Source organism: Lepidochelys kempii, chromosome 11 (genome assembly GCF_965140285.1).
Source record: "Lepidochelys kempii isolate rLepKem1 chromosome 11, rLepKem1.hap1, whole genome shotgun sequence".
Classification (NCBI taxonomy): Eukaryota; Metazoa; Chordata; order Testudines; family Cheloniidae; genus Lepidochelys; species Lepidochelys kempii.
Genome location: NC_136390.1, coordinates 62,791,343 through 62,816,562, shown reverse-complemented (window position 1 = coordinate 62,816,562; position 25,220 = coordinate 62,791,343). Strand labels below are relative to the sequence as shown.

The window sequence follows — 25,220 nt, the reverse complement described above, 5'->3', positions numbered from 1 at the left end:
CTCTCCAATTTATCCACATCCTTCTTGTAGCGTGGGGCCCAAAACTGGACACAGTACTCCAGATGAGGCCTCACCAATGTCGAATACAGGGGAACGATCACGTCCCTCGATCTGCTCGCTATGCCCCTACTTATACATCCCAAAATGCCATTGGCCTTCTTGGCAACAAGGGCACACTGCTGACTCATATCCAGCTTCTCGTCCACTGTCACCCCTAGGTCCTTTTCCGCAGAACTCCTGCCTAGCCATTCGGTCCCTAGTCTGTAGCTGTGCATTGGGTTCTTCCGTCCTAAGTGCAGGACCCTGCACTTATCCTTATTGAACCTCATCAGATTTCTTTTGGCCCAATCCTCCAATTTGTCTAGGTCCCTCTGTATCCTATCCCTGCCCTCCAGCGTATCTACCACTCCTCCCAGTTTAGTATCATCCGCAAATTTGCTGAGAGTGCATCCACACCATCCTCCAGATCATTTATGAAGATATTGAACAAAACCGGCCCCAGGACCGACCCCTGGGGCACTCCACTTGACACCGGCTGCCAACTAGACATGGAGCCATTGATCACTACCCGTTGAGCCCGACAATCTAGCCGACTTTCTACCCACCTTATAGTGCATTCACCCAGCCCATACTTCTTTAACTTGCTGATAAGAATACTGTGGGAGACCGTGTCAAAAGCTTTGCTAAAGTCAAGAAACAATACATCCACTGCTTTACCTTCATCCACAGAACCAGTAATCTCATCATAGAAGGCGATTAGATTAGTTCTGCATGACCTTCCCTTGGTGAATCCATGCTGACTGTTCCTGATCACTTTCCTCTCATGTAAGTGCTTCAGGATTGATTCTTTGAGGACCTGCTCCATGATTTTTCCGGGGACTGAGGTGAGGCTGACTGGCCTGTAGTTCCCAGGATCCTCCTTCTTCCCTTTTTTAAAGATTGGCATTACATTAGCCTTTTTCCAGTCATCCGGGACTTCCCCCGATCGCTATGAGTTTTCAAAGATAATGGCCAATGGCTCTGCAATCACAGCCTCCAATTCCTTTTGCACTCTCGGATGCAATTCGTCCGGCCCCATGGACTTGTGCACGTCCAGCTTTTCTAAATAGTCCCTAACCACCTCTTTGATCTGGATCCTGACCCCCCTGCACCTCAATCCTCTGCCCCAGCCCTAAGCCCCCTCCCACACTCTGAACCCCTCAACCTCACCCCCACCACATGAATTTTATTAGGTACACCAGTATAGAGGTGATGTGTCACACCTCACCTCCCTATTGGTGCACATAACAAAATTCATTCCACACATGGGTGGGAAAAATTAGAGGGAACGCTGGTTCTGAGGTGAGCACACAAATCTCAGATACCCAGCAGGCTGACATCACTGCTACCAGGAATGTAACCTTCCAGGAAAGGAGAAGGAGGGAGCAAGAAGCCAGAGGCTCGAAGGGGGGACCCATGAGCTACGACAGCACCAGATTCAAGTCCCATGGAGGCACGGGATCCCTAACTTATGGGTAGAGGCTCTCAAGGTCCTTAAGGAATCTGGCTGTGATATCCTAAGCGAAAACTGACCTGCCATCGAACGGCGGGTGGAAGGCTGAGATGACTGCAAAATGGACCTTGATTGATGAAAGGGACAAGCCCGGGATCTTGAGATGGAGGAGGCAGTCCAGAATGAGCTGCAACAAAGTTCATTCGGGGCGGACACCTTTATCCACAATCCAGCAGGTGAACCGCTTCCACTTGACCATGTAGATCGCTCTGATGGAGAGCTTCCTACTTCCCAACAAGACTCACTGAACCTCAGCCGAACACTGGTGTACCTGCACATTTAAGCAGCCAATCCGTCAGATGCAGCACCGCTAGGTTCAGGTGCAGAAGAATGCCGTGGTTCTGGGACAACAAGTACATCCCAAGCAGCAGCTGAAACGGGGTTGCCACCAAGAGGCAACATTGCTGAACCAGTGTTAGCACGGCCATTCCAGCGCTATGAGGATGATCTTTGCCCTGTCTTCATGAGGACCCTGGGCAGCAATAGCACCTGAGGGAAGGCATACATCAGAACCCCCAACCATGAGAGCAGGAAGGCATCCGACAGGGATCCTCTGTCCATGCCCTGAAATGAGCAGAAAACTTGGCATTTACTGTTCTGCCTGGACGTAAATAGGTCCACCCCACTTGTGGAAGATAGAACTGACCACCTCCGGGTGCAGGGACCATTCGCGAGATGAGAGTGTCCTGCTGAGGCGGTCTGCCCAAACATTCTTGGCCCCGGGAGGCGAGCGGCTACGAGATTGACATCGTGCTGCAGACAGAAGTCCCAGAGCTGGAGGACTTCTTGGCAGAGGGCAGATGACCTGGCTCCATGTTGCCTGTTGATATAGAAGACTGTGGCCATGTTGTCTGTCAGGATCTGAACCACCATGCCTCGTATGTAAGGCAGAAAGGCCTGGCAGGTTAGGTGAACCTCCCTGAGTTCCTGGACATTGATGTGCAGGGACCGATCGTGATTGGACCAACAACACTGCGTACTGAGATTGCCCAGGTGGGCTCCCTATCCCAGGTTTGAAGTGTCAGATACAAGAGTCACCAATGAGACTGGGACCACGAAGGGGACTCCTTCCAGGACCAATGAGGGATCTTGCCACTAGGCGAGAGATGATAGTACTCTGTCTGGAATCCTGAGCACCCCGTCCATGCTGTGCCAGTTGGGGACACAGACTGACACCAGCCACACCTGTAGGGGTCTGAGGTGGAATAGCGCATGCCGAACCACGTACGTGCATGCCGCCATGTGACCTAACAGTCTCAGACACGTGCGGGCGGTGTTGAGCATTTGGGCAAGCAGAGATGAGATGAGGTCCACCAGGGCTTGGAATCGATTCTCAAGGAGCAATGACTCTGGCTCGAGGGGAGTCAAGTACCACCCCGATAATTTCTATGCATTGCACTGGAGTCAGGGTTAACTTTTTCTCGTTTATTAGTCGTCCCAGGTCTCAACAGGTGCAACAGACCAGACTGAGATGCCTCCACATCTGATCTGAGGACCGGCTCCTTATCAACCAATCATCGAGGTATGGGTAGATTTGGACTCCCCAACGTTGCAGGTAAGCAGCCACTGGTGCTATACACTTTGTGAACACACTCAGAGAGACCAAAGGGCATTGCCGTGAACTGGAAATAGCACTGGCCGAACACGAAGTGGAGGAAGTGCTGGTGCTCCAGGAAAATGGAAATATGCATCCTTTAAATCGAGGGCGGCATACCAGTCACCCAGATCCAGGAAGGGAATGATGGAGGCCAGGGAGACCATGCAAAAGAGAAGGTTACTCACCTTGTGCAGTAACAAAGGTTCTTCGAGATGGTTGTCCCTGTGGGTACTCCACTTTAGGTGTCTTGGCACCTTGCGCTTGTAATCAGAGATTTGTAGTAGCAGTGCCCCGGTTGGCCGCGGTAGGCAGCTACTTAGCTTGCACAGCCAGCCTTCCCTCAGTTCCTTCTCTACCCCAGAGAGTCAGTGTGAAACTCCGAAGTAGAGGGGAGGAGGGAGGGTAGTGGACAACCATCTCGAAGAACCTCAGTTACTGCACGAGGTGAGTAACTTTCTCTTCTTCTTCGAGAAGTGTCCCTGTGGGTGCTCCATTTTAGGTGACTATGAAGTAGTACCCCTCAATGGAAGACGGGGCTTCAGAGTATCTTCGTTGATGTGGATAGCACTGAGAGTCCGAACTGAGTGTTGGCAGAGGAATGTTGTTCCAGGGCATAATGTTTGGTAAACGCATGGGCCGAGGCCCTGGTAGCCGCCTGCAAATGTCTACGATGGGTACATTATTGAGAAATGTACTGACGTCGATAGAGCTCTGGTGGAGTGCGTACGAACCCCAACTGGAGCTGGGATGTTGCTCTGATGATAGCACAGATGGATATAGCCAGAAATCCACGTAGATAGTCTTTGTTTAGAGATGGCCTCACCCTTCCATCGCTCTGTGACTGATAGAAAGAGATGTGACAATTTTCTAAATGTCTTTGTTTTTTCTAGGTAGAAGCCCAGAACTCTACAGATGTCGACAGTGTGAAGAGATGCCTCCCTGGCATCAGTGTGCAGTTTCGGAAAAAACATAGGTAAGTAAATGGATTACTTTAAATGAAATGAGGGGGCTACTTTAGGTATAAATTTAGGGTGTGCTCTTAGGATCACTTTGTCTTTATGGAATGTAGAATGCGGCCAGTGTGCCATTAGGGGCCCTAGCTCCCTTACTCTTCTTGCTGAAGTGATCGCGATAAGGAAGGAGACCTTCATCGATAGATGCAGCAAATAAGCAAGTCGCAAGGGGTTCGAATGGTTTCCCCATGAAGGTGTGTATCTCAAGATTAAGGTCCCATATAGGAGTAGGGTGTTTTAGGGGAGGGTAGATGTGGGTCAAGCCCTTTAAAAATAGTTTAGTTGTTGGATGAGCGAAGACTGTGGTTCCATCTACCTTATCACGTAGTGAGGTGATCGCTGCTAAGTGTACTTTTATGGAGCTATTTGAGAGGCCTACCTTTTTAAGGCCTAGTATGTAGTCCAGGACTCTGGATAGAGGGGCAAAATGAGGAGACATATGGTGAGCCTCACCCCAAGAGCAGAAACATAAACACTTATGAGCGTATGTTTTGCATGTGCTCGGTTTGTAACTATTCAAGAGAATGTCTTTAACCTCCTCAAAGTAATCCTGATCCAGACCCTTTAGCCATGGAGTAACCAGGCCTTGAGGCAGAGAACCGCTAGGTTGGGGTGACTGACGTGGCTGACGTCCTGTGTCAGGAGGTTAGGAAGTAGCGGAAGGGTTCGAGGGGCTTTCACCACCAACTGTCTCAGGTATGGGAACCATATTTGCCTGGACCATGTGGGTGCAATAAGCATGAGCCTGGCTTTGTCCGATTTTGTGTAGCACCCTGCTCAATAGAGGAATCAGGGGAAACCGTACATTAGTGGTGCCTCCCATTTTGTAAAGAGGGCATCGCCCAGGGAGTGGTGACCAAGCCCCACTAAGGAGCAATACTGAGGGCATTTTGTATCGTGAGCCGTTGAGAATAAATCTATAGTAGGGAATCCCCACCGGTTGAATATGGTCACGAGGGTTGGGTAGTCCATCTCCCACTCATAGGTTTGTCAGAAGTGTCTGCTCAGCTGGTCTGTCATGGGATTCTGAAGTCCTGGCAGGTAAGCTGCAGAAATGTCTATCTTATGGGATATGCACCACTGCCATAGGTGTAGTACATCGATGCAGAGAGGTTATGATTGAGCACCAACCTGTCTTCAAGACTGTTTGCGAGTCCTTTAAGGTATGAAGAGATGCATCAGTGCCCTTAACAAATAGTTTTTGGCCCTCAAAGGGCAGGTCCTCAACTGTGACTTGTACTTCCCTAGGGAATTCAGAGAGGTGGAGCCAGGATGCTTGAAGCATGACCATGGATGTGGCGATAGAACAAGCTGTCCTGTCAGTGGAATCGAGGGAGGCCTGCAGGGCTGTTCTGGCAATTAAGGAGCCCTCTGCAACATTGGCTTTGTATTGTTTCTTTGCTTCCTCTGGCATTTGTTTATAAGCAGAGTTAGGATGGGCTCCACCCTGACATCTGGTGGTGAGGTGTGGCAAGTTGTGGAAAAGAACTTCAGGGGCTGATCTCATTTGCATAGGCACACCCACCCCGCCTAGAATGAGGCCATAACTGCCCAAATGGTCACTTTGGCTGTTGTGGGATCCCCAGTGTCTCTGTTATTGGGGCGGGAAGAATAAATTGTTATTACCCTGATTATGGGAACTGTGCTTGGAACTGTACTTGGCCTTTTGTTATGATGGAGGGACTCACCATCAACTGAGTAGCACTCGCTAGGCAAGGGACATGGGTTCCAAAACTCTGTGAATGGAGAGAGACTTGAGACAGGTATTAGTACCTGGTGGTATGGGCCCCTTTGTGAGGGCCTGAAGCACCAATTGCACCTCTGTCTCTCTCCACTGTGGAATATCAGAGCTAATTTTGGGTCTATTAAGGGTCTTGCTACAGGTACTGTGCTGCATTCACTTTGGCCTTATGGTGCACCAGCACTAAGGCTCCCACTACTATGAGCTGAAATCACTGAGCACTGTGTCAAGTAGTGGAGAGCCGGAAGATCTAGAGTGCAGCGGTGCTGTTCGTGGATAGGCTGGCGGAGTGTTCGTGAGACGGCGACGTGCGCGGAGCTGTTCGTGAGACGGCGAGCTGTGCAGAGTGGAGCCGGTCGTGGTGGAGCGGAGCTGTTTGTGAGACAGCGTAGCAGAGCAGAGCCCTGTGGGGCAGTCAGCTTCAGGACATGTAAAGTGCCCCTTACCTCTTTCCCCCACACACAGGCACATTTTAGCCAGACTGGGGAGTAACACTCTGCAGATGAACTTTTGAACTCTGGGGCTGGACTTTTTGGACTTTGGGTGATTTGTGGATTGCTGGACTCAAGAGACTTTTGGGTTCTGGGACTCAAGAACCCGAGGGAAAGGATGTGGCCCAATTTTCTGGGGTGGGTCTTTGTTCATGGTTTGGTTAATGCACACTAGTTGCGGTAAAAAGAAAAGGAGTACTTGTGGCACCTTAGAGACTAACCAATTTATTTGAGCTTGAGCTTTCGTGAGCTGTTTCCCCAATTTAATGCTGATGTTGTTTACCGCATGTTATTAAAGATTCTCTACTACACCGAGACTCTGTGCTTGCGAGAGGGGAAGTATTGCCTCTTTGAGGCGCCAGGGGGTGTGTAAGATTTTCCCAGGTCACTGGGTGGGGGCTCGAGCCAGTTTTGCATTTGCTTTGATGAGAGGGAACCCCTGTGTACTGAACCCAGCCCTTGCTGCTATCAACGTGGCCTGGCAGAAGGGTTACATGTTCAATAAAGGATGTCATTTTATTAAACAAGTTGTAAGTGTATTTCACTAACGGAGCGGAGTAGTTTGCTATGCGAAACTGCAGTGAGGCCAAGGAACAGGCTTCACGTCCAAAGAGCTCAAGCCTTTTCCAGTCGTTGTCATAAGGAGTGGTTTTTGACTGGTGCTGTTTTCTTTTTTGGTTTACTGCCTCTACGACCAGTGAATTTGGAGCCAGGTGAGTAAATAAGAACGCAGCTCTTTCACTGGTGTATAATATTTTCTGTCAGAGTGTCTACAGGAGAGTGGGACAGTAACAGGTGTCTGACATATTATCTTTGCAGGATCCATTATACAGCATTGATGGGTAGAGCTGTCTTTGCTGATGGGGATGCCTGCAAGATGTCAGTAAGTTTGTGCTGGGTCTACGGCAATTCTGCAACACTTTTGAATAAGCCCTGGAAGGACTTGAAGTCATCTCCTGTGGTGGGAGGCGGTGGTGTAATTATTTTGTCCGGGGACAAGGATGAAATATGGGTGGGTGGCAGTGTATTGCCTTCAGGAGCCTTTTCCTGCTCCTCTCCCTCTTCCTCCGGTGCCTCTGATGGTGGTGGGTTCATGGGTGAAGGGGACTGGGTGGCCCATGACGCTGGTAGGTTGGGGGGGGGGGGGTTAAGATTCTGAGTTCTGCAGATTGCCCACGGGTCCCAGTATGGCCGATTGGGTGGCATAACAACGGGCAGTGGCATCCATGGTGTGCTTCCCAGCTTTTCCCTTGTATAGTTAGTTGTTGGTGAGACAGTCCTGGTTTTGGAGAGGGATGACGAGGGGTGAAAAGGCTCGAGTCATCCTCTTCGTCCTCATCACTGGATAGAGGGGGTGCAAATCCAATAGGAGTGCCTATTTGGCTCAGTCCTTACCTGACTGGGGTGCCATCGGTGCCGAACAGAGGGGTTCCCAGCATGGAGATCACCAGACAGGAGGACCTGGCAAAGGGTTGCAGAACCGGGAAGCTTAGTGCCGTGGATGACAGCGTAGTATGCTCTGACGGTGCTGAGGTCTTGTTAGGCTGTGTATATGCAGCAGGTGGCGCCGTTACACTAGCCGGTGCTGAGGCTTTCTTCGGCACTCTCAGTGCTGAGCTAGGGAGCTTAGCTTTAGCTCATGCACCTGAGTGAGAGCCTGGCCACGTCGGTGTCTTGGCTCCTCAGAACGTCTCGGTACAGGACATTCCTGGTGCCTCTTGGACTGAGGTTGTCGGTGCCATCGGTACCGGAGCACATTTTTTGCCAGGAGACCACTTCTTTTTATGGGGATCTCTCCATGGTGATGACTGTGACCGATGTTTGGTCATCTTCTTAGGTGCAGGATCCTTAGACACAGTTTGGGTGGACCCCTTGTCTGACGCTGTTGCTGGAAACTGTTGGCTAGGAGGAGTCCTGGACTCTGGGTTGGAGGCTGGCCTGAGGGATTTCTCCATCATTAATCATTTTAGTTGGAGGTCTGTGGCTTTCAGTGTCCTGGCAGATAATTTCTTGCAGTGTGGACACTTCTGTGGTACATGGGTTTCCCCGAGACAGCGGATGCACTGAGTGTGACCATCCGATACAGGAACTGATAGCCTGCAGGTCTGGCAACGTTTAAAGCCGAGAGAACCAGGCATGCCTGTGGAGGTTCAGGTCTACAGAAAACGGTCATAGTTCAGTCATCATTGTGGAGACCCACCAGGGGCAAGGGGAAGCTAATGAAACAAATAAATGAAATAAATAAATATTTGGTTGGGTTTTTTTAAGTGGGTAAATAAGGATGGAAACGGAAGAAAACCGACAAAGGGGATAAATAAAAGTAGTAATATAAGCAATTTACGAAATAGACGGGGGCGCTGCTGTTGCTCTGACTCAAGCCAAAGGCGGCAGAGAAGGAAATGAGGGACGGTTGGCTGTGCATGCTAAGTAACTGCCCAGAGCAACACAAGACAGCTGCCACACATGCATGGCCAACCTGGGCACTGCTACTACAAATCTCTGATTACAAGCGTAGGGCATCAAGACACCTAAGGTGGAGCACTCACTGGGACACTCCTCGAAAAACTACTTCAACTTCTTGAGAGACGTGTTGAGGCGACGCAGGTCCAGGATAGGTCTGAGGCCCCCTTTTGCCTTCGGAATTAGGAAGTAGCAGGAGTAGAATCATCTGCCTTCCATGTTCCAAGAAACCTCTTCCACTACCGCAAGACTCAGGAGGTTTTCGACCTCCTGAACGAGGAGTTGCTCATGAGAAGGATCCCTGAAGAGGAATGGGGCAGGGAGATGCGAGGGATGGTCGGCTATAAATTGCAGGATGTAACCTGAAGAAATGGTACCGAGTACCTAGCGGTCCGATGTGATGTGGGACCAAGCCAACCGGAAAGGGTGGAGGCATTTGAAGAAGGAAGGGGATGGATCCAGTACATTGGCTGGGCCGCCATCCCTGGGCGTACCCTCAAAACAGCTGCTTCTGGCCTCCCTAATTTTTGGGAGGGTCGGGCTGTGCCACTGGATGGGAAGGTGATGGATACTGTCTCTTAGGCCCCCTGTCCTTCTCCTTCCTCCTGTAGGAGCCTGACCTGGAAGCCCCCCAGGACCTAGACTGTGGCAAAGGAGGACAGAATGGCTTCCTGGATGCTGAGGGGTATGCAGGCCCAAGAAGTGGAGGGTGGCTCAGGAGTCCTTAAGCCAATGGAGCCTCGAGTCAGTTAGCTCAGAAAAGAGCCCTGTACCCTCAATGGGGAGGTCCTGGATTGTGGCCTGCATCTGTGGGGACAGCCCAGAGGCCTGCAACCACGAGCTGTGTTTCATGGCCACTGCTGACTCGATCACTGTTGCCGCCAAGTCCGTCACATCCCAGGCCATCTGGAGGACTCCCCTGGCCACTGCTGTGCCTTTGCTCACTAACACAGTGAACTCTTGGGCATGGTCCTGCGGAAGGGCCTCCGTGAACTTCCTGAAGGAATCCCACAGGTTGAAGGTATAACGTCCCAGCAAGGCCTAGTGATTAGACACTTGGAACTGCAAGCTGGCCGTTGAATGAGCCTTTCGGCCAAACAAGTCCAGCCTCTTAGCGTCTTTATTTTTCGGTGTCCCACTAACCTGTCCCTGCCTGTCCCTCTTGTTCACTGCGGACACAACCAGTGATGCCACTGGGGGATGAGTGTATAGATACTCAAAGCCCTCTGCAGGGACATAATGTTTCTTTTCCGCCTTCTTGGAAGTCAGCAGAATACAGGAGGGAGATTGCCTCAATGATTTGGCTATCTTGAGGACCGCAGGGTGGATGGGCAATGAAACCTGTGCTGGGGTGGTGGCCAAGATGACGTTGAAGAGGTCATCAGCCTCCTCAGCGACCTCCTCAATTTGCAGGCCAAGGTTCTCTGCCTCCCATTTAAGAAGGGCCTGGTGTGCCTTAAAATCGTCTGGGGGACTGCTAGGGTGCGGTGTCCTGGCGACTGCCTCGTCCAGGGATGATGACGAAGATTTTACCACCCGAGGGAGGGCGTCGTCCCCTTCTTTTGTGGGGGAAGGTTCCCTCGGTGCCGGGATGCAGTGCGCTGCCTTGGCCTCCGCCTTGGTACCGCGTCCCAACTGTGGTGCCGGCAGTGCTACGGCGGGCTTGCCCGATGTGGCCAAGGAGGACTGGGAGTATTGGACCGGCATCATCGGCACCCCCATGGGTTCCAGTATGACCACTGGGGGGCCCACTGTCCCTGCTGCATCGGTATCGTGGCTGGTGCTGCCTCAGTCTCCCTCATTGGTGGGGAGCTACCCCTTCTCAGCGATGGGCTGAAGTCTCTGGTGACCATGGCGGGGCTGTTGAGGCCTGGGTCTGTTTGCTGACCCTGGCGAGCGAGCGGCGGGATGATGGTGAGTTGCACTGCCTGCCCAAGGAACAGTACTGGGGCGAACGAGACTGATGCCGAGATCCTGAACCACCCCTCCAGGACAGCGACCGACGCCTGGGAGACTGCCTGGGAGAGGGTGACTGGCACCGTGGTGAACTTTAGCTGGAGGATTGCCGGTACCGTTGGTACGGGGAACGGTGCCTCAAATCTGGAGTCCCACGCCTAGCAGGTGGAGATCTCGGAGAGCTGGGGCACGGTGCAGTGGTCCGAGGTCATGGCGATAGGGGCCTGTGTCTGTGGTTTGGCAACTGGGAGAGTTCTGCCAGGCTATGCTGCACCTTCGGTGCCAGGGGTGGAGCCGCTTTGGTCACCTGGTGTGGCACATGCAGCACCGGTTGGCTTTGCTCTTTAGCTGTTGAGACAGGTTTGGGCACTGAAGGCCCCATGATAGGCTGGGAGCCCCTGTCACTGCCTGGAGTGGGGGGCAGGTCCTGAGCCGGGCTGGGAGGTCCAACCTCAGCGGCACCCCGGAAAGCCCCAATGCGGGCGCATGGTCTGATAGAGGTCCTTTGCCCGTGGCCCCTCTGTCCTTCAGTACAGAAGGACTCCGCATCTTCTGCCGCTTCTTTGGCACCGGCGAAAAGGAGCAGTGCAGGGCTAAGGCTGGTGCCAGTGATGTGCTGTGCACCAAGGCCAGGGGTCACCTAATGAAATTAAGAGGCAGCAGGTTTAAAACAAATACACAATAAACCTGTGAACTTGTTGAAAGGAAAGTAAAAGGCCAAAAGTATAAATGGATTAAAAAAAGAATTAGATAATCTCATGGAGGATAGGTCCATCAATGCCTATTAGCCAAGATGGTCACGGTTACTACCCTATGCTCTGGGTGTCCCTAAACCTCTGAATGCCAGAAGCTGGACTGGATGACAAGGGATGGATCACTTGATAACTGCCCTGTTCTGTTCATTCCCTCTGAAGCATCTAGCACTGGCCACTGTCGGAAATGGGATAATGTGCTAGATGGACATGTGGTCTGACCCAGTATAGCCATTCTTACGTTCTTATTATTCAGGTTGTCAGACAAGATGATTGCAACAGTTTCTTCTGGCCTTAAAAATCTAAGAATATAGTAAAGAATCTATGAATTGGCATCAAGGAAATTACTCACATGGATTAAGTGTTCACCAATGTACGGGTTACATATTCTAACCTTTAAAATTTAAAGGGTAAATATTTTACATTCACAAATGCTTCTTTTAGAGCTACTTCTACAATCTACTCTACAAACAAAAAATTCTGCAGGGTGTATCAGAGTGTGAAATTTTCCCTTTAGCTGTATTGCACGTCTTCATGGTCTTAAATATATTTTTCTAGTCAAAGAACAAGAGTTTGTAGTGCATCTAAAGAATTAAGAAACATCTGGTAGGAGACAATTCGGACATTCTACTGTTTGTGTTAAATGGGGAGACGGGACAAAGAGAGAGAGAGAGAGACAAGGGAGAGAGCGAGAGAGAGATTGGCAGCATACTCGTACCCTTAGTCCATGTTATAGGCCTAAGCACATGGTTTTGGCACTCAGATATTTCGGTTAGGCTCTTGCTACGAACAGGCGGCACTTCGATAGCCCGGTCTTGTATTATTGAAAAAATTACTGAGTTATTATCCAATGCTTTTTAAAAAATAACACTTAAACAGGTACTTGCTGCTCATTTTTTCTGAAACCTAAGTGCTTGAAAAGATATGTACCTACAGGCACATATACTGTAGACATGTAACACTAAAAAAATAAACGGGATAAATAATTTGAGCTTGCAAATGAGGTCAACAGAAATTTTCAATACATTCTTGTAAAAAAAGTCTGCAGGCTTGTTCCCTTCTAAACATCTAAATTTTACAGAACGCTGAGGCGCAAATCAAGCCCCCCTACTGAACAACATGCAGCAGGGCCAAAGTTAAGGGGAAAACTCCATAGTCTTGAGGCTACAGGAATTCCACTACATAATGTGCCGGTGTAGGGAGTAGATGGGCAGGTTTTGTGGCCCCATGTGGTAGTCAGGGGGCATGGCCTATTCAACCCATAGGTAACCTGAGAATTGGGGAATTTCCCCAGGCACACCACAACATCTGTTGAGAGACCTAGTACTTCTATCCTACTCCCCAGGCACCGCCTTTCTGATTTAATCTGCTGAACAGGCAGGGTGCTGACATTTTGATAACCCTATCTTACTTGGCACAATTAATGAAAGCAGTAACATTTAAATAGCAAATGTCAGCTGATCTAGTTTCTTTAATATCTCCTAAAGGAAAAGAAGAAATCAGAGCAGAATTCTTTGTAAATGTAACATATCTTGCTTAATCCAATGGCAAGATTTATTGTTTATTTCACTACCCTGCCTATTTATATGCATGGATTTACCAGGAAGAAGAAAAAAAAGAGAGATAGCTTCACATGCATATCTTACTGCCCATATATCAAAGCTTTTTACTCTAAATTGTGTCCTACTGGTCTCAGCCTGTTTCTTTAATCCTTAAAAGATGGAATTTAATTTTTAAATTCTAACAGTACTGCCAATTAACATAGTTAAATATATGTTAACATAGATCTTATCTATCTACACACACACACACGTATATACAATACTAATAATACATATTAAAACACTAATATACATAATATATATTAATTTGGTAATGTTTGTAAAGTACTTTAAGTATTCAAAGTGCTGTCTAAAATGCTATGTATTATTATTAACTACTATGGGCCACACAGTGTCTTTCAGCTTAGCAGTAGGTATCCCCAGGGGTACAGCACCTCAGAGACACTCCTCAGAAGCACGTCACCCTATTCCTGTCTTGCTCTGCGGGAGAAGTACATTTCTACACCCCTTAAAAGGATGTAATTTATTTTCCACATTGCACAAAGCTACCTTATCTTGCTACCAAGAAGGGGTATAGATCCTCTCTCCACACCCAAAAATCTGTGCCAAAGAGTGAGGTACTCAGATATAGAAACTTAGACAGACAGGTATGGACCAGCCTCTGAATCAGATCACAAGGAAGATTGCCACTGGATCTATATCCTTACCATTTTATGGTCATTGACAATCATGAGCTCCAGATATTTCATCTCTTCAAATATACCACGAGATGCCTGTTGGATTTAAATATACATTGTGAGAAATGACAGTGTGATGGTAATTTTTAAAAATAATTCTGCAGCTGGCCTAGGTATCTAGTAGCAGTGGGAGAGCCAAGTTTATATCCCTCACTGGCTTCAATGGGACTACTCACATACATGTTATTCGAAGTGAATAAGTTTGCCAGAATTGAGAAAGCTCTTCAACTAGTGTAAATTGACATAGCTCCATTAACTTCAATGGAGTTACATGGATTTACATCAGCTGAGGATCCGGATCATTTCATTTAGAATAAATTCAGATCCAAACCTCTTTGGCCAAAGTTTAGAGAAAAGGCTATTGTTTCCATAGAACTTAGTGTTTAGAAAGACCCAGAAAACAACGTCCCCCTTGCTCCATTGCAATATTTACTAGACTTAGGAAAAAAGTGATTTTTTAAAAATGGTAGGGTTTGAAACCCCACACATTGTGCTGTATATTCCGAGGAGAAAGCTGTTCTCATACAGACAAATGGGTACAAATTAATATTAATGAAAGCTAAAACAAGCCACAAGCACATTTATGTAGACAAAATGAAGTCCATACTGATGTATCTAAACTAGTTATAATGTGTATTGTGTCTGCAGACTGGGAGAACTGTCCGTATCTTTTTTTCTAACCAACCCAATTTTGGATCACACATTTATTACTTTTGGCTTTGTCCATACTACTTAATGAGCCATGTGACCATAAGAGAGGGCATCTATATAGTAGTCAGGGTTGTACTCGGTCCACAGTAGTATCAGGCCTTAATGATCATTGAAATTTTAATCACACTTTCACTATCAAATTTCTGTTCAAACTGTACACGGTATTGCTGTCACTCTATAAACTATATCTATTTTATTTTGTACATTCAGGTTCAAACATAATGGTGTCATTTGGTGGAAAACTGTACTGTATTATAAAAATATGAAAGACAGATATTTTAAACTTTGGTTCAAACATCCAAAGGATTTTGTTTTCTAAGAACCAATGCTCACTTATAATTAAAGAATTTGGAAATTTATGCAGCACTGCATAGGTCTTAACTTGGTGTCTCACTTACACTCACGGCCCTCTTTCTTCTCCTTTTCCTGAGCCACTGTAACTCAGACAGGAAGGACCACTCAGAACTAGATTCGGTCTCTGAAGAAAATAAAATTAACAAAACTTAAATAATTTAGCATTTATACTGGAGCACATGCAGTTTAAACCATTGTAACCATGGAAACTGTTTACAGTGAGATTAATTAATATCTCTCTGTATCTAAATTAAAAGATGGAAAATTTCAAAAGTTAAAAAGTTTAGTGAAATTCTAAGAACATTCAATAAAACATTATAGAAATCATTGTGATGTGGACACTTATCCAGTGGGAAATGGACTAAGAACACCTAATTCACAAATATTCCCTTTTAAAGGTGAATTGCAAAGCATTCTTTAAAATTCATAACTTTTAAGGATCCCATACAAATAACAAAGTACGTGAATAGATTTAAAATTACAAATTAAACATGCACTAAAAAGGGACATAAAGAGGCTAAGACCTGACCATACAGTTTTGCTTTTTCTCTTTCATGTGTTGATGACAATCACTAGCATCCAAAAAATAGCAGCTTATTAAAGTACTAATGATGAAACCAACAGCTATTCTCTGCCAGAAAAACCTAAACACAGGTCTTGATAGGTAAAAACATTTCAGTTCAATTTTAACATTTCTGAAATTCAATGTGATGATAATAAACTTGGTATACAGAAGTCAACTTGATAATGGTCTTTTTTCTTATTCTTCTAATAGTTCAGCAGTTTAACATAGGCTCAATTAACCTGAACCTCAAACTATTTACATTACAACTAAAATTATTTTTGTTACTGAAAACATAATGTAACCAATACATACCAGCATTATTCATTTGCCTCAAGGTTTGTGTTCCCAAAGTCCTCTGGATGATGTGTGGCCTGCCTGTGCTTTTCTAAAAAAATAGAATGTATAAAAACATTTTCAACATATTAGCAATGCCAAATGAAAAGAAAGATGCACTTATTACAGTAGATTGATATCTTATTTGTTCTTTTTCCTGAAAGGAAATACCAATATCCACTGACATAAATGTAACATCTTTACATTGGTGCTATGTATACTTTACCTGGATAACTTCTAAGCATTAGATTCTTAGAATATTAATCCAAACATGAAAGCCTGCACAATTTAGTATGATGTACTCTTCAATTGTAGAAGGCCTTATTTGGAAAACTCTCTCCCAGAGCAGGTTACAAGCTCCTGATTAACAATGCTGTATCTTTCTCCAGGGCCAGAAGAGGTGAGACAAGTCTCTCATTAGGATTGGTGGGTCAGGCTTCTTGCCTCTATGTCTAATCCTGCCTCAGCTATTGACTGGCTGTATGGTGAATCACTTGGCCGCTCTGCCTCAGTTTCCTAATCTAAAACACAGACAATATTTATCACCTACATTACAAATGGTGTCATAAGGATTAATTCATTGATTATAAATCTCTTTGAGATCCTCAGAGAGAAGACATTAATAGAGTAGGCAGTATTATCTCAAGAATCCAAATTCTACCCTCTGCATACATACATATACCTAGATACAGTCTTCCTGCACCTGGTCAAAAATAAAGATATGCCTATTATAAATCACAAAGACTAGCTACTTAATTGTATTGAAACTTAACAGAAAAAACAGTAAGATTTATGTCTCTTTCAACATAATTAATGCACAGTGCCGTAAATCTATATATAGGACAAAAAAGAATAAGTATTTTGAAGTTTTCTCCTTTTAAAATGATAAATCTGATAAATCTCACAGTTTAATACATGCCTCATGGATCTCGGTCTCCTCTCCCTTGTCATTCCATTACTTGACCTTGTCAAGGCAAACAATGCTTTTGAAAAGACAGAATGCTATTTTTGTGTAACTCCTGAGAGATTTGTATAAAACATGGAAGTAAAATATTCAAAAATTCAAACTGCACATGTACAGTAAATATGATTTAGTTTCATATACTGCCTTCCATTCTTAAGGTATCCCAAAGGACTTAATCAACAAAACAATGAGAGCAACACTCGCAATCAAATAACTGGTGTGGACATCTATCTCAGGTATTATGCCCGAAGCGGGCGATCAGGTGCCTAACTTGCACTGACTTTCAAGTTGGGTGCCTCACTGCCATTTATGGCTCTGAAAATCTCCCTACAGGCATTTTATTTTGGTCAGTAAAAGAAAGTAGTTTTATTGAGAACAATACTCTTGCCTCAAACTATCCTCTATGCTCTTTAAAACTTCCACCTGGACACACAGAGGTGGCAGAGGAGATATTTTAAAATCTTCCATAAATTACAGTAATTTTACAAAGTCTAAAAATAACCCTAATTATTTCTTTCCATTGCCTCAAGCTCTGTATTGCAGTGTCAGCATAAAAAGTGAAATTTTACTGTCCTAGTTGAAGAATATCCTAATTGTATGTCTCCTAATTAAGGAGGGGTTACCAGATCCACAATGACAGCTTTCAGAGTATCAGCCGTGTTAGTCTGTATTCGCAAAAAGAAAAGGAGTACTTGTGGCACCTTAGAGACTAACCAATTTATTTGAGCATAAGCTTTCGTGAGCTACAGCTCAACATACGGTCAGTTTTCAACCAATAGCCAGTGTCATATATAGGTTACATTTAAGTACAGTATGTAGCTTTGTAACAAGGAGTCTTGCTCCAGCTGCCACACTAAATGGTTCCTAAATTATTTTCCAGTGGACTATCATTCCAACTAGGATTAACATTACCTGAAGCATCTTTGGGCTGGAAGTCACAACAGATCATTCAAAAGATATTCAAAGAGTGTATTATCCTATACAGTATTCTCTGAAAGTATTACTTATCACACACAGACTAATGATCTTGCAGTTCCTTTGCGGGACTCTGTTGTCATGTTTACTGTTACCAAGAGAGGTTTCAAAAGAAACCAACAAAAATTACAGCATTTTGTGTAATTTATCATGCATTGATGAGGTGCCAGGCAAGATACAGAGCCTGAAAATCCTCATCTTGATGTCTCTTGGATACCCAAAACCCAAAAATGTCTCTTGGAAATCAAATGCAAGTGCAGAAGTATCCCACAGGAGAAACATTCCTGGACTATTGTGCTGAAATTTGTAAACTAGCCTTTGTAAACAGCTCTGTTTACATCAATGCCTTCAGGAGCAACAGTACATACATACTATACTTAAAGAGAGCCACAAGTTAAGTAGACCAGGCTCAGAGTGTGAAGAAGATATTTGGGTAAATATATTCCTAAACCCTGACCCAATTTATTCATCTATTTGTATCAGAGCCATTGCATACAGGCACTACAATCCTCTGCGACAACTATCCAGCTGCAACACTCTATATAGAGTGCCTGACCTCAGCTCCAAAACATAGGTTTTCACCAAGTCAATGATAGGATCAATTAGCTCAAAAAGTAGAGGAAATTGGTAAACACTTTTATAGTCCACAAATCATTCACCATGGGAATAAGCCCTTAGAAGCCACCAACATAAATGGCCTATTCCCAAATCTAAAGTGAATTTAAGATTAGAAAATTCAAGTTAAAACATGGAATTAAAAATAAATCTTTAATAATTCAGATTTGAAAGTTACTTGTCAGAAACATACTGACATTTAGGCATCCCTGTAATAAACAAAACCAAAAATATTACAAATCAGTATAAACTTACTGCACTGTGGGTCAGATCCATTGGTTCTATGAAGTACTCATACGTGCTATCTTCAAATATGCCACTGGAACATTAGAAAGAAAAAGGAAGAGATTTAGGACCAATACAAGTACTAGGGAATAATTTTAATCCAACAAATGGTCTTTGGTCAAATAAATCCAATTGTACTATTTAAAACTAGTGAACAAGCCATCATAAAAATTTCCAGTTGTAACTGGCAAAATATAGTAGTAATGCACATCTGCAAAATCAATTTTGTGCTAGACAGGATCCTTAGTAATAGAATACTTGACACAACAATGGAAAGAGTCAAGATTTGATCTTGGTCGTTCCTAAAACACCAATTAATATGCAGAAGACAACAAACACAGCTGAGTTATATACACATAATCAACAAAGAGCTGCTGACCATATACTATCTTACATTATTTACTTACATAAAAAATAACAATCAAAAGACTGATTTTTCAAAACTATAATTCCTGGTATGACTGTATACTGGAATCATAGTAATGCAGGGTTTCTCAAACTTCATTGCACCACGACCCCTTTATGACAACAAAAATTACTGCATGACCCCAGGAAGAGGGACCAAAGCCCGAGCCCCACTGCCCCAGGCAGGGGGACCAAAGCCCAAGCCCCACCACCTTCAGCTTCAGCCCTGAGTGGTAGGGCTCTGACTTTGGCTTCAGCCCCGGGCCCAACAAGTTCAACGCCAGCCCTGGCGACCCTATTAGAACGGGGTTGCGACCCACTTTGGAGTCCCAATCCACAGTTTGAGAACTACTGTAGTAATGTGAAGAGCTGAAGTCTCATTTTTGTTCATATTTCTGACCTCTTATTTGTTTTAATCAGCCACCTTGATGAATTTATTTCTAGGTATTTACAATCTGCAAGGGTTTCTCTAGACAGCACCAAAAATTTCTAGTATCTCTAGTGCTTAAAAAATGAATTAATAGCAGTGGTTAAAGCCAGGTATACAGAAGGTAGGCTCTGTACTGTACAGGCTTCCCCACTTTGTCTTGCCAATGCACCTCACTCCTGACACAGAACATTTCTACTATTACAGTCCTGAACCTGTCTTGAGGAAAAAACTGCCGAACACTGAAGAACTAAAGGGAACAGACAAAAAAAATCAAAAGATACAGAGAAGCCATCAACCAAAAGATAAAATCCATAGACAGGGCAGAGGATATAAGCAGTTTAAAAAATGGCAGTGCCAATCAGAAACTCCTTAGCTGAGCATGGTCATCAAGGAGTTGACAGAGAATACTTTAGAGGAGTCATTTAGATAGTAGCCAATATTCTTGAAACAAGACTGGTCTGCCTGTACCTCAGGATGCCAAAAATTTGAAAGCTTGGAGAATTTCAGTCTGTCTCATGCCAAGAGATGAGACCCAAGAACAGGAATCCAAGACTAGCAAGCAGTTAATATAGTCTCTTTGGAGGAATGAAGATTTGCACTCACTTAAGTCCATTACATGTTGAAAGGGCAGCTTTGGAGTTCTGGACACCTCTGATGTTTCCATGATAGTAACAGTGCTCTCCACCCTAAAGATGTTAAAGAAAAAAATAAATACATTAAATTATCATTTAATTCTAACTGAAAAATGGATCCTGCACACCAGGTGAAGAAATTTCAAGGGAAGAGTCTGTTACGTTAACAGCCACTGAGTCTCCTCATCACGAATAAGGGGAAAAATATTCGGTGCTTAGAAAAAAGTACACGAAAGCTTATGCTCAAATAAATTGGTTAGTCTCTAAGGTGCCACAAGTACCTCTATTCTTATTACTTATTTATATATGGCTTCCAGCCATAGCAAAGGTTGGCCTTTCCTTACTTTAAGTCACAATGCCATTAATTATTTTGTTTCCTTAAAGAGTAATTTCCCTCTCAAAAATGATTCTTTAGATGTGGTGTTATGGGGATCCATATTTATGATTTCTCAGTGATGGCCAAATCAAAACTGTTGAAATTACAAGTACTTTTAATTATTTTTTTAAACACTAACCCACATAAGCTCTGCCTGGAATCTGAAAGTCAAATTTAAGGTTGTCTTGCTAAAAAGTCTTCAAGAATGAAACTTTATATAATGGGAACTTTAATTAAACAATATGGTTACTGATGCATGATTAAGGAAGAGAATACTGCTCAAAAACTCAGAACTGTATTGTCTCTACTATGCAAACTGAGGTAAACACTAGTAAAAACTTGATTTTTCAACATAAAAATATGTGACAGTAAAATAAACAAGGAGCAGATCATTTGACTATGATGATGATATTTGTACGTATCAGTAGACAATACTGAGACAAAACCCAGACCTTAAATAAAACGTATTAGTAAAGAGCCACAGGTATGTTGGGCACTTCATAAACAGATATAAATGCAAAGTCCATGCCTCAGAGAACTTAGAGTAAATAGTTAACCTTCATACACAAGGAGAAGCGAGAAGGAAGACAAGAAATGACAATATGAGCTTCATCCATGACAAATTTGTTCTGTTCTCCTTCAGCTCTGCCATAATCATGGCCAAACAGCACTATTTCTTCAATTTCATTGATGAACATGTGCACAGTCTCCATTACCTACTTTGTCACCATCTACTTCCTCTCACATAAACAGAGCTTTTTTCCCCATCAGAAAATTTCTGAAAAATTTTTAGCACTTCCTGACCAGCTCCCATTAGTACACAGTTCTAACTACACTAATGCATACTACTATTTCCATAGGAGCACTGCCTCATTTCATGCACAGAACGGTGCTCTGGAAATGAGGCACATCTACTGTCACTCTTCAAAGACTGGACCCAGGCCTCTTCCATGGCATACCGTATAAAATGTGTGGACAGATTGTACTTGGCCCTTATTTGGATGCCCAGTGATGGGGAGAATGTAAGAAGTTTCTTCCCAAATTTACAGGGCCTGAATTAAGGCAAGACAAAATTGAATAATCTTAGAGAGAAATTAAGACCTTTGATTGTTTGAGAATATCAAATAAACTCAGGGGACAAAAAGAAACCCAACTGAGAAGCAGAACAACATAATAAGCAAGAGGGAAATATGGGAGCCAGCAACAGAGATGGAAAAAAATGACAGAAATGTTGTCAAAATATTCTTTGGTGTTAAAAAACACAATCTCGGTGACAATATATGAATGATCTTTTTCCTTGTCCCAAATCCTTTCTATTTAATTTCTGTGTGCAGTGAAACAAGAGCAGCACTGTAGTATTAATAAATATTTAATTTTGACTGTAAGCAGTCAAGTCTTTGAAAAGAAAAATTAAAACCTTTAGAATACCCTATGGATTCTATACTTTAGGGAACTGCAAAAATACCAACAAATTACTGGAACAAAATCTGTATCCCTTATTTATAGTCTGATAGTCTTAAAATCTAATTCTATCCTTATTACTGAATAGCAAAATTACTAATCCCTAAATTAATGTGAGCCACGTGAGCCATTTTTTGATGGGACCGCTAGAGGCTTAAGAGACTGTTCATTGTGAATAAGGGTGGCAGAATTTAATTTCATGTGAATAGTTCAATTCAGTAAACAAGTACAGGGCACTTGATTTTTATTATTAGAAGGCTGGCAGCAAGAGCAAACCTAGAAACCATTTAGGCCTTATATACTTACACTGAAAACATGAGTCTCAATTTAAACTTTTAAAGAGAGTGAACATGTAAGAGAAAGTGCTGAAGAATGTAGAAGCTTTCAGTGCCAGATCCTCAGTTAGTACATGTCAAAGTAGTTCCACTAAAGGCAATGGATTCATGCTGATTTACATCAGTTAACGACCTGGCCTTTAATATCTGTCAACAACAATCCTAGCTAAAATCAAGGTGAAAAGAAGTGCTTACAATAGTTTTATTGGGAAAAGTGTAAATACAGTGTTGTCACACTGCTTCTTCCAATTGTTCTAACCTATTATGTACCCTAAGGAATCACCAGGCATGTAATGCTTTTTAGTGAACTGTAAACATCAGCAGCAATTTCATTTTGTATCTTGTTTCTTTTATTAAATGTTCTGTTCAGACTCTGGAACAGGTATAGCACAACCTTTACTGTGCACAATTAAGTTCATGTACTCTAACAAAATTAAGTAAATAACCATTGTTACATGACAGTTACCCATATATGCATTATGCACTGGCCTGTATTCTGGAGTTCATGGAACTGGGCTTATTTAAACAGTTCTTCCTAAGAGCTAAATTGTGATTATTTTACTCACACAAGTAGTTCCAAGAAATTTAATAAGATTACTCATGGGAGTGAGGAGATCACAATTTGGTCCTGGTTATTTTCACCCCTATAATAAAGCTATACACTGTAGTTCTAGAAAGAGATGGTTTCATCAAGATTTCACTTCTCTATATTCACCAAGAAATAAACAGCTTGCCATTTGTCAAATATAACTAAAAAAGACTGAGCAGATTAAAAAATCCCTATATTTTCTTTACTTTTGTTAATTATGCCTCTTGTGGATCATGTGACCTCAAGAGCCCTATTAGTGTTTCTAAGTCAATCAACTCAGAAAATATCCTTCAGAAAGTTTGGATCTAATTACTGCAGCATGCAAAGGTGGCCCATTTGCTGAGTCTAAAGTTCTAATATAATCCTCCAGTTAGACTCATGATTCAGCAACCGCAGTGCTCATTGCTAGCGCTGTAGCTGACAGTTGCTTGAGTCTGTGTAAAAGCCAGAAGGAATAGTTTTCTTGCTTCCTTTAGCATTTTTGCCTGCTCTCCTGAGTAATGTCTTAACAAAACTAAGCAATTCCCTTGATATTCTGCATAAAATGATTTTTCCCAAGGAACAGAGTATAAATTGATACATTAGAATAAAAGGTACTATATTTGAACTCTAATTAAGATCCTCAATGAGGAGGTCAGATTAAGCAAATGGAGATACAGCAACCAGACAAATAGCAACCACATAAAGGGTGAAATTCACCTGGTTTAGAGGGCGTAAAAGTAAGATTTACATATTGTGCTGTCCTTCTGGCCCTCTAAACAGAGGCAAGTTTCATGAATAGTGACTTGCAACTTCTACTATACTCTGACATTTATAGCTATTTTAAAAGTCTAAGAGTTCAGTTAACTTAAACAAAGACATTCTTGCCTTAACATTTATTTTATATCCTTCCTTTCTCTCTGCTATTCTACATCCCAGTAATATAGTAATCTTCCCTTGTGCTATCTAAATCAAACAAAAACTTATCTATTTTTGTTCCCCCATCTCCTCAAAGGACTAGGGTCATGCAATCCTCTCTCTCAAGGGTGAAATTTACCTCTGTCCAAAGCCTATGCACTGCTTAAATTCTACTTTAGCTCTAATTTGAGAACTTAAGTGGTGCATAGGCTTTCTGCTGACATTCTGAAGAGGGGTGAATTTCACTCAGTATGTATTTTTCTGATTCATGGTTTTATAAAAACTCTTGCAAAGAAAAGCCATTGTAAGTTTGTTTACTGACTTTCCGTTACAACTTAGTCTTGCACTTTATGCGAAGGACTGGTAAATGTTTAATGAAGAATTTAGTGATGGTGACCTCTGGTGTGGGAGCAACTGAAAAAAATTATACTTTAGAAAGTGTAGCTTTCATCTTTGGCACTTTCGTTTGTGGCTAACTGCCCACACTTTTTACAACTTTGCTCCAGTCATCTGCTGAAGAATCTTCATCAGCTAGACAAGATCACAATTCCTTGAGATATGTGGTAAATGCCTTCTGGTATTTGATAAATATTGTAAAAAACAAAGAAAGTTTGTGTTTTACTGCATTATCATTGTATGGGGGAGAGGGGAATAAGTCTCTGTTATTTAATATATATATGTACCTTCGAAAATTGTGGTTTTCCGTCTTCATAGTGAATCTCCACATAATCGGAGGATAACAGATCACTGTAAAAAAAAAAGAAAGATTTTGTGTGGTATTTCTTAAAAACAGAAACAAAAATGTAGATGTAATCACTGTAATTTTATGATATTAGCTGAAAACCTTGAATCATTTTTTTCTAACCTAGGAAATTAAAAGAATCAAGACAGCTGTCTCCAGCTGTTGCATTTTGAGGCAAGAAAGACTTTAGACTTGGGGGAATTTGACTCACTGGCTGAATTTCCATTATGTTAGTTTCAGAGTAACAGCCGTGTTAGTCTGTATTCGCAAAAAGAAAAGGAGTACTTGTGGCACCTTAGAGACTAACCAATTTATTTGAACACAAGCTTTCGTGAGCTACAGCTCACTTCATTGGATGCATACTGTGGAAAGTACAGAAGACCTTTTTATACGCACAAACCATGAAAAAATGGGTAGTGGAAAACACCCATTTTTTCATGGTTTGTGCGTATAAAAAGGTCTTCTGTACTTTCCACAGTATGCATCCGATGAAGTGAGCTGTAGCTCACGAAAGCTTATGCTCAAATAAAGTGGTTAGTCTCTAAGGTGCCACAAGTACTCCTTTTCATTATGTTAGTCTTACATTAGTATGATTTCATTTGTTTTTAATGTATACAATACTTAAAATTAATATAAACTGATTCTATGCATTTTGTTTCCACTGGATCTAACTGACCAATGTATGGTTAG

The 25,220-nt window shown here is 43.3% G+C and overlaps 1 protein-coding gene across 30 annotated transcripts in view; it reads right to left on the bottom strand.

The window, feature by feature from the left end:
* ADAM23 (ADAM metallopeptidase domain 23) overlaps positions 1–25,220 on the bottom strand; it is a 200,128-nt gene that overhangs the window by 102,515 nt on the left and 72,393 nt on the right. For all 30 annotated transcript variants that reach the window (XR_012154367.2, XR_012154365.2, XR_012154363.2 and 27 more), the window contains 6 exons: positions 24,472–24,535; positions 20,102–20,184; positions 18,634–18,697; positions 15,804–15,876; positions 14,971–15,050; positions 13,832–13,897 (listed from right to left, as the gene is read on the bottom strand). Coding sequence is in view for 24 of the 30 variants with exons in the window: in XM_073306577.2 (XP_073162678.1) it covers positions 13,832–13,897; positions 14,971–15,050; positions 15,804–15,876; positions 18,634–18,697; positions 20,102–20,184; positions 24,472–24,535 (430 nt within the window). In the remaining 6 variants the exon portion in view is untranslated. The remainder of the gene's footprint in view (positions 1–13,831; positions 13,898–14,970; positions 15,051–15,803; positions 15,877–18,633; positions 18,698–20,101; positions 20,185–24,471; positions 24,536–25,220) is intronic.